The sequence below is a fragment of the Octopus bimaculoides genome, chromosome 13, assembly GCF_001194135.2.
Source record: "Octopus bimaculoides isolate UCB-OBI-ISO-001 chromosome 13, ASM119413v2, whole genome shotgun sequence".
Classification (NCBI taxonomy): domain Eukaryota; kingdom Metazoa; phylum Mollusca; class Cephalopoda; order Octopoda; family Octopodidae; genus Octopus; species Octopus bimaculoides.
Window position 1 is genome coordinate 5,532,010 of NC_068993.1, and position 10,291 is coordinate 5,542,300.

The window sequence follows — 10,291 nt, forward strand, 5'->3', positions numbered from 1 at the left end:
ATATATATATATATATATATATATATATATATATATATACACACACACACGTGACAGGCTTCTTTCAGTTTCTGTCTACCAAATTCACTCACAAGGCTTTCGACAACCCAGGACTTTAGCAAAAGACACTTGCCCATGGGGATGCACAGTGGGACTGAACCTGAAACAGTGTGGTTGAGGAGCAAAGTTCTTAACCACACAGCTATGCATGCAGCTAAATGTAAACATAAGTAAAGAATGATGCTTAAAAGAAAACCAGTCACAGAAAGATTTGAGTAACAAAATGGGAAAACAATTTATTAAAATACTAAGTATAAAAATTTAAATGTTAGAAATAATTTAAGTCATGTCAACTTGTTCGTCTGAAGAAGAATTGGGTTTCTCATTTTTCTTGGATATCATTTTAACACCTTCCTCTTTACAAGGTTCAGATCTGAAAAGAAGTAAAATATAAGACATTAAGACCTTTAACAAGTCATAGCCATGGTAACAATCAAGGTAGATACAATCCTTTATTCAAATACGGGTCCTTTTTATGAGAAACCCTCTCACAAACATCATCATCATCAAATATATTATCAAACTGGTGTCCTCATCTTGATAGTGGCTTTTCACTACGTTTTGGTTGTTGCATACTCCAGCCATCTTCAGCTGTCTCCTTGGTGCATTACCTAGGATTGAACCCAGAACATCCAGGTAACTGCACTGCATTCCCAACACCTTTATCTATGCAATGCCTATAGGCAGTGACAGGGTGAATTTTTAAGGCTTATAAACCTGAGTTCAGTGGTGATGAGGTGTCTAGGTGACCCCTGAAGGTACAAGGGGGCTATAAGAGAGAACCTTTTAGAAAATATGCCATTTCCCTGTTAGCAAAGATTGAACAAGTGCATATCATTGAGATGGTTTTATAGAAGGATGCCCTCCCTGTTACTAACCCTTAATTTTTCATGTAAGGGATTTTTTTTTTTCTGTAAAGTCTGGTACTTATTCTATCATTCTCTTTTGCTGCACAACTAAGTTACAGGGGCATAAACACACCACTGCTAGTTGTCAAGCAGAGGTAGTGGGGGGGGGGACAAACACAGACACACACACACACTGAACTACCAAATCCACTCACATGGCTTTGGTCAGCCGAAGGACATAGTAGAAGACTCTTGGCCAAGGTGCCATATAGTAGGACTGAACTCAGAACCATGTGGTTGGGAAGCAAACCCCTAACCACAGAGCCATGCTTGCACTGATATATTTACTTTGAATATCAAACAATATAATATTTTACCTTATATATTTTGTACTTTCATTTATGGTATCAGGCATTGCTTTGCCTTTGGTCTCGTAAAGTAAAAGACTCAAAGCTCCTGATGATATTGACAAAAGACCAAGAACAATCAAAGGCCAAGGTCCTGGAAATTCTAGAATATAAGGAGAAATTGCTCCACCAATACTGGCAAATATACTTGCTGTTCCGAGTGCAATGTTTCTGAAAAAGAAAGGAAGTAAATCAAATAATTTGTTTTAACATTTTTATGTGAGAGTAGATCTTGTCCATGGCCTTGATGTCCAAGCTGTCACCCTGATTGTCCATCTGTTGTCATTCAGTTATGCGATGTGGCCAACCCATCTATATTTATTTTATATTTATCTTTAGTTTTGAGTAATTAACATGTAGAAAACGAAACTACAGGTCACCCTAAGTAATATCAATAACTTTTTATTTTCATTCTTCACTTTCATTCTTAACTTTTAAAATAATGAAGAATTTATTGATATAATTGTCATTCTAAAGTTGGAATTTGGAATATATATTAACATGGAATTATGATGAACACTTTTGACTTAGATCACTTTAAAATGGAACGTTTATATCACAGAATCAGGAACAATCTCAGACAAGTTAGTATTAAATAGGTAAACCTTACCTTACAGTGGTTGGGAATAATTCAGCGCTGTAAATATACACAATACCGAAAGCTGCTGTGGAACCAAACTTTCCTATAGTTGCCAGAGTTTGCTTCAACCAATGAAGATCTGAAATAAGAAGAATTTCATTATACCCAACACCCACATAAACACACATCATGCTTCATTCAGTTTCCGCTTAACAGATCCACTCACAAGACTGGTCAGTTCAGGGCTAAAATAGATGCTTGCTCAAAGCTGATGCTCGCATGGGGACAGCACAGGGTGGAGAGGACTTTTTATTCATGTCAACAATACCAGTTTCAGATTTTGGCACAAGGCCAGCAATTTCTAGAGAGGTGGGGGAAAGAAGAGAGGGGGAGAGAGAGAGAGAGAGAGAGAGAGAGAGAAGAGATGCAGAGACAATAAGAGAAAGATAGATTTACAAATCGGTAACGACTTACATGGAGGCATAAGACTGCTGGCTATGCATGTGACGCCACCGAGGAACATGAAGAAACAGAGAATCCTCTTCCTTCCCAGTTTTGATAACATGGGGATGCACAAGAGGTAAGCTGGTATTTCCACAAGAGCAGACAAACTGAAGTTCAAATAAATATTGCCAGCAAAATTCACAGAGTTTATTGACAATCCATAATAGAGCAAACCATTGACAAGCCTGGAAAACAAAAAAAATAACAGAAAATAGAGTAAATTGTAGAATTCATTTAAAAAGTGGTCTGTTATGTTGGCGGCAGTGGTGGTGGTCATCATCACTGTTGTTCTCATTGTCGTCATCATCTTTGTCATGGAAAAAAAATTCAGTCAAATAAAACAAAAATTAATAAAGAGGACCCCCAACATTCTCCCTAGTTTTCTACTCACCAAGCAAACCAAATATTCAGTGAAGTCTTGGACATCGTCCATGTATTTAGGAGATGAAGAATGGTATATGTTTTGGTGCTTTCAACATCAGATTCTTTTATTTTGGTGGTGAACTCTTCTGGAAGGGCACATTTGTTTAATTTAGCAATCCGCTTGATGATGCGGTTAACCTGGAGGAATTTTTTTCTGGTCATCAACCAACGGACAGATTCAGGAAGAAACCTAAATAAAAATTATCAAAATACTCAAATACTTAGGTTAATCCATTATTCAACGGGATTTGAGATTAGGAAATTTATATTAAACAGAAAAAGGAAAGGAATAAGATAGAAAAAAATGAATGGCATAGTGTACAGCTTTAGTTGCCTGCAACTCAGAACACAAATGCAAATGTATTGAGAAATATGTAAGTCTTAATTAATGAAGCATCTCCAAGCAAATTCATCAATCTATTTCATAAGGGTTCCAAATTCTGGCACAAGGCCAGCAATTTTAGGGGAGAGGGTAAGTTGATGTAATCAACTGCAGCACTTGACTAGCCACAGGTAAACAAGCAGGCAGACAGATTGACAGGTTGGCAGAGTGACAGATCAGTGGTTCCCAAAGTGGGCAGTATTGCACCCCATGGAGGTGGTGGAAAGTTCCAAAGGGGCGTTGAAGAAAAGTGGGGCAATAATGGGGTAGCGATTCATGTAGAAAGTGGGGTGATAATGGAGTAGAGGATTCATGTAAAAGCAAAATAATGTGAAATACAGTTGCTTTGAATTTGCTTTGGAAAGAGCCCTATGTTTGTGGTGGTTAGTTAGAGTGGGGGCACTAAGAATGTGACCCGGGTGTCAAGGGGGTGGGAGCCCGAATAAGTTTGAGAACCACTAAGATAGACAGACAGACAGACAGACTGATAAACAATCACAGTTAGATAGACAGACAAACTGACAGACAGGCAGGCAGGCAGACAGACAAACTGATAGACAGTGAGTTAGACAGGCTGACAAAGAAACTGATAGACAAAGACAGGCAGGCTGACAGACAGGCAAACAGACATATAGACAGATAGACAGACAGACAAGCAGTCAGACAGACTATCAAGCAGACTGTTACACAGATAGACAGGCAGACAGACTGACAGACAGTCACAGTCGGACAGACAAACTGACAGAGATAGACAAACAGACTGACAAAGTCAGATTTAAACTGAAGACAGACAGACAGACAGGCAGATGGTCAATAAGGTATCATGAACTAACTCGGTTACAATGTAATATGGCGTAAACCTTACCACCAATATGGTATGAAGAGGAGACAGATCAAACTGATAATCAGAACAAGATGGTGCCAGTCACGTACAAAATAGCTGAGAGCAGCTAAAAGTATTGCTGCCACGCTGAACACACAGTGAAGAATGAAACCAAACATCATTCGGTACTTCGGTCCAATAATTTCCATTACTGTAGAAAGAGAGAGACATAAAAGGTGTTAACATTGATGGTGGCGGCGGCAGTGGTGGTGGTAGTGGTGATGATGGTAATGGTGGTGGTGGTGGTAGTGGTGGTGGTGGTGGTGCTGCTGCTGCTGCTGGTGAAATAGTAAATTCATGATGGTGCTGTGGTAGTTGTATACTATACTAGGATATATATCTAGTGGTGGTGTCTAGTGGTATGGAATGGTGGGATTACAGTGTTGTTAGAATGATGTTGGGTGGCCAAAATTTGGTAAAATAAGTCTATGCTCTGATAGAGCATGATATAGTATGGTGATGCAGGCTTGGTTAAGTGGTTAAGAAGTTTGCCACACAATCATGTGGCCTTCGGTTCAATCCCACTGCATGGAATGCGTGGTGTGTGTCTTGTGGCTATCCCCTCCTAAAAAAAGGGGAATAGGCCTGAGTATATATATATGATATACATATATATATATATATATATATATATATATATATATATATATATATATATATATATATATATATATATATCCTGCCCAAATATTTTACCTATTTTATGTTCAAACTGGTTAGATCTGGCTTCTACACCTACAATGTCATTTTAAAAATTTACATTCACATCAATAAAATCTCAAAGCTACGAGATAATACAGGATTAATTCAAAACAATGTAAATGAATGAGTATTATACTTGTCAGAGAAATCTGAATGCTAAAGGGATAAAGGAAAAAACGTGTTTCTTATATGCTTGGCACCAGGAAGCCAGGATTTAGCACTATCATTAAAAGCCTCTTCAGAGCTAGGGAGATATTTACAAGACACATATGTGATGTTGCATGACATATTTATAGAAGCAGTAAGGTTAGAGAAAGTTAGAAGCTACCTATGATGAATCCACAGGCATAGATGCCAGCTTGAGAGACACCTTGGAGGAAATATAATACAATGAACATCCATACATTATGTGATAAGGACACTAAGCAACCGGTGACCAGAACACAGAAGAGGGACATGAAAAATCCAAATCTACGTCCAAATCTGCAAAAAAAAAAGAAAGAGAGAATGAGAAATAGAGGGAGAAAGAATATCAGAGAATAAAAAGAAAAAAAAAGATACGAAGAAAGAAAGGAAGAACTTCTAAAAGAATTTAGTGTTTCAAGACTGATTTTTCTGATTAGTTAAAAAGGCCTAAATTGATTTCAAGGCCAAATTTCGTAGAAGAAGTAGAAATGGTTGATTAACTTGTCTTCAGGGCATTTGTAGAGAACTTATTTCTCTATAGAGTAACAGTTTGTGAAGATTTTTCTCAGTTTTAATAAATAGTATGTTACTCTACCTTTGGTTGGGAAGCAAACTTTGAACCACATGGCCATACCTGTACCTGTACTTGTATGTACACACATACACACACACACACACACACACATACGTACATATAGATATATTTCAAATAAAAGAATGAGTTACCTGTCAGAAAGCTGGCCAAAGAGAGCACAGCCAAAGATCCGGCCACCCAAAAAGACTGCTTTAATATTACTGACAAACTTCCGTTTATCACAAACCAAATTGAACTGTGAAAATAGGAAAAAAAAAAAAATTAATAGAAAAAAAAAAATGAGATAAAAAATCACTTACTGTCAGCTCTTAATTAGGGATTTCATTTTCATAGAAAATTAAGAATTCCAGGGGTTTTTTGTTTGTTCGTTGTTTCCTGTTGTTCATTTAACATTCTTGCATTTAAACTGACCATATCAGGTCAAAGCATTCTGCCTGTTTTATGTCCAAACTGGCCAGATCTGGCCTCTCACACCAACCCTACAATATCATTCCAAACATTAACAGTTACCTCATCAAAATCTCCACAACTACCATCTAATGACATTCTTGTCAGATTTACAGTATTGTTGCTATTTATTGTAGTGAACTGTGCCTCCTCTTGTTATATATTTTTTAGTCAGGAGAGAAGGCAGTGTCATGATCTTTACAGAGCCTCCAAGACTAATGGAAAGGAAGAAGTTTTTAATTATTAATGGTGAGATACTATAACATATTTTCTCAGTAAACTTTCCTCGTGGTGGACTTTCTTCACAGTGAATTGATGGCAGTGAACTTAACGGTAACCATTCAAAGTACCAAGTGAAGGTGTTAAACTTAGGTAATGGCGGTCATGGTAAGAAGTAACCTCAGAATGCAAAGAGCTGAGACAAACATCACAAGGCACTAAGGTACCTGGTCTGAAATTCTTACAGTTCCATCAATCCACCATCTTGGATTGATTCTTTATCAGTCCTGACAGAATTTGAACTCAGAAAGCAGGGATTTGCATTAAATACCACAAGGCATTCTATCTAATGCTTTATTAAATCTGCCATATCACTGCATTATGTTATAGTTTTGTGGAGAGAATCAGTGAGAGTTCAATTGCCATCACATTACACTTGGACATGGTTGAAATGGTGAATGTGGTCATAGCACGGTTGAGTTGTTTTGTTGTATCCAACACTCAGATGTAGACTTTGTGTGACCGCATACAATGGTCACAAACTGAACAATTCATCAATAAAACAAAGGATAAATAGTTACTATCCCAAGCACCCATTGTGGGGCCAAATAAAGAGCACCCAGTACACTCTGTAAAGTGGTTGGGATTAGGAAGAACATCCAACCATGGCAACCGTGTCATAACAGACAGTTAGAGCCTGTAACAGCTCCTGTCAAACCATCCAAATCATGCCAGCATGAAAAACAGACATTAAACGATGTTGATGATGATGATGATGATGGTCAACAATACTTTTGATAACAGCCCAATAGAAACAAACCAGGTTGTACGATACAAAATTATCATTTTAGCATTCATATTTAAATATATATATATTACATGTTGGGGCTGGAAAGGGCAGTGTCCATGGTTTCTGTAGACCAATACTGGTCAGATTGATGCCATTAATGTTCTCTTGTAAGACAACACCGGACACACACGCACACAAATTTATTTATTCATTCATTCATTCATTCATATACACCGGGCTTTCACGTACTTTCCATCGACCAAATTTCATTCCCAAGACATTGGTCATCTGTACGCAATCTTCTACAACAGTTATTTATAAACAACAGTTATTTAATTATCTATTTAGTAATCTAGTTATCACAGTTATTTAGTAAATCTACGTCATTATTCTGGAATGTACAGCGAAGTCCCTGCTTTGTTTACATCTAATTACACTGAGATGTCTCCAGTATGGTCGAAAACCTCAAAATATTCTTTTCTACTCTAGGCACAAGGCCCGAAATTTTGGGGGAGGGGGACAGTCGATTAGATAGACCCCAGTACGCAACTGGTACTTAATTTATCGACCCCGAAAGGATGAAAAGCAAAGACGACCTCGGCGGAATTTGAACTCAGAACGTGAAAACCTCAAAATATTGGTTATCTTCTAGCGTTTACTTGTTTCAATCAATACAGTGTGGCCATGCTGGAGCACCACCTCGAAAGAATCGACCCCAGTACTTTATTAGTTTTAAAGCCTGGTACTTATTCCATCATCATTTTGCCAAACTGCTACGTTAATGGGGACGTAAACACACCAACACCGGTCATCAAGCGGTGTTGGTGTCCGGTGTTGGTGTCAAGCGGTCACTCACACACAGAACGGCCATCTTTCAGTTTCTGTCTCCCAAATCCATTCACAAGGCTTTGATCGGTTCGGGGCTATAGTAAGTGACACTCGCCCAAGATCCCACGCAATGGGACCGAACCCGGGAAGGAACTTACCACACAGCCACACCTGATCTTTTCTTTTTTCTTCTTTATATAACACCGTATAACTGTTTCTAGTTAACATGTTTAATGTCCCTTTTTTCTTTCTTCTTTTTAATATGTAAACAATTATTCAAACACTGGGCCGCTAGATAGGATCGACCTTGGGGCGAAGCGAACTTCTTAACCACGCGCTCGTAATAAAAATTAAAAAACTAAATTGTGGAAAATAACACGTGTAATTATATAAAATACTAAATAACACATAACGAAAACAAAAAAAAACCCATTGCACCCACACACACATATATGAACAGTAGTGGAACCTCTACTGGGACAAACAAAAAAAATAATAATCGAGCAAGAAAAGAACCACACATGTTTGTTTATAAATGGCACTCGGTCGGTTGCGACGACGAGGGTTCCGGTTGATCTGATCAACGGAACAGCCTGCTCGTGAAATTAACGTGCAAGTGGCTGAGCACTCCACAGACACGTGTACCCTTAACGTAGTTCTCGGGAAGATTCAGCGTGACACAGAGTGTGATAAGGCTGGCCCCTTTGAATTACAGGTACAACAGAAACAGGATGAAAGAGTGAGAGAAAGATGTGGTGAAAGAGTACGTGTTTTCGCTCAATAAACACTCACAACGGTCTGGGAATCGAAACCGCGATCCTACGACCGCCAGTCCGATGCCCTAACCATTGTGTCTCCACTGTATATACGTAAACACACATAGAAATATATACATAGTTTACCTCTGTAATTATTGTATCCCGTGGATTTGGATCTTCATAGATGTACCCATAGCTGCAATCGATAGTACTGAGATTTGAGTTGGCTAACATTTTGTCGGATATATTGTAGTCGTGATCATTGAGATATTGGTCCACATCGGACGACAGGTACTGGCTGCATTTATTACTTGCCTTAGTGACCAATCGGGCGTAAGATCTGTGGCTTATGTTACGATTTAATAAAAACGTGTCGTTGGATGGTGGGGCATTGCAGTAGAATTGCTGATCGGTAATCACGAAGACCATACTGAAGAGAACCCATGATGATATCATTACTGGGAAACAGATGAGGAGAAACTGCAGCTTCTGATATCGTCCGAATTGCCCGAGTTTTCTTAATACGTCGTCGAAATGCATCGTCTATTATCCTTTCGTTTTAAATATCCTTTGAAAAGAAATTATAAATAAATGTTGTTGCTGTTTTTACATATATATATAAATAAACAGATATGTAAATTTGTTATTAATTTTAAGAAAAATAGAAAACTTGTTTCATATCCATTGTTTCTCGGGGGGGGGGGGAATAAATATTTGTTTTTATATTGGTATAAATCGATATATACTACTTTTCACGTGCGGAAAAAAAAATCGTAAGTTGCAACACTGATGTGTTTCATACGGAATCTATGTGGTATATACGTTTATATATGTCTATATGTTGATATATATATATATGTATATTTACGAAAAAATATCCACTTTCTAATTTACAAGCGAACAAACCGACAAGCGACAATGTTCAATGCGTATCAAAGTCATTAAGTATTTGGGACTGAGGGTTTAAACTAAAGCCGAATTTCAGATTCAGTTCTTAGGAAATGTATCACCACACTACAAGCCCTCAATATAATGATTAGAAGTAATAATGTTCACTTCGCGATCATTCTAATTAAGGCCTTGTCTCATAATCGTTGTTTCCCGTCGCTTCATTGTTGCTTGAAGTCTCACGGTGCGCGCAAGGGACATAACTGCACGACTACACAGAAATATTTATGGGAGTTATCTCCCATCTGTTTTCAAAATTTTTTTTTTTTTAGAGTACATTACTGAAGTCTTATGAATGCGGTTTGCAATAAGACATGGTAAAAGGACACTCTTATAATTAGACTCTATAACAAATGCATGAATTAGATTACCCAACTTAGATCTACGATAGACCTAAGATTCCAGTCCACAAAAACGTGTGAATTGGGGAAACGTCGATTTAGCGAGCGGAGACCACACCCGTTCACCATCCAGGTAGAGCCACAGATGCCTCAGTCGCAGCATATGTCTGCGCATCATCAGCCACGGCATCCTTATCCCACCCTTTAACGGTTGTTGGCAGCAGATAGAGTGCCTCGCAAGTGGTCCTGTGCCCTTCCACAAAAACCGAAAGAGCAGTCGTTCCAACTTGACCAGCCACGAATCGGGACAAGGCACGACGGTCAGGCGGTAAGTAATCACCGATGCGATGAACACATTGGCAACCTCCGCCCTCCCTTTCAGGGGTAGCC

The 10,291-nt window shown here is 38.4% G+C and overlaps 1 protein-coding gene across 1 annotated transcript in view; it reads right to left on the reverse strand.

The window, feature by feature from the left end:
* The window catches only part of LOC106872420 (uncharacterized), a 44,894-nt gene extending 35,145 nt beyond the window's left edge, over positions 1-9,749 (reverse strand). The window contains exons 1-9 of the mRNA XM_014919414.2: positions 8,757-9,749; positions 5,702-5,805; positions 5,118-5,272; positions 4,070-4,238; positions 2,791-3,012; positions 2,370-2,584; positions 1,926-2,034; positions 1,286-1,486; positions 355-433 (exon numbers count right to left, since the gene is read on the reverse strand). Coding sequence (XP_014774900.2) covers positions 355-433; positions 1,286-1,486; positions 1,926-2,034; positions 2,370-2,584; positions 2,791-3,012; positions 4,070-4,238; positions 5,118-5,272; positions 5,702-5,805; positions 8,757-9,152 — 1,650 coding nt within the window. The 5' untranslated portion in view covers positions 9,153-9,749. The remainder of the gene's footprint in view (positions 1-354; positions 434-1,285; positions 1,487-1,925; positions 2,035-2,369; positions 2,585-2,790; positions 3,013-4,069; positions 4,239-5,117; positions 5,273-5,701; positions 5,806-8,756) is intronic.
* Positions 9,750-10,291: the final 542 nt, after the last annotated feature.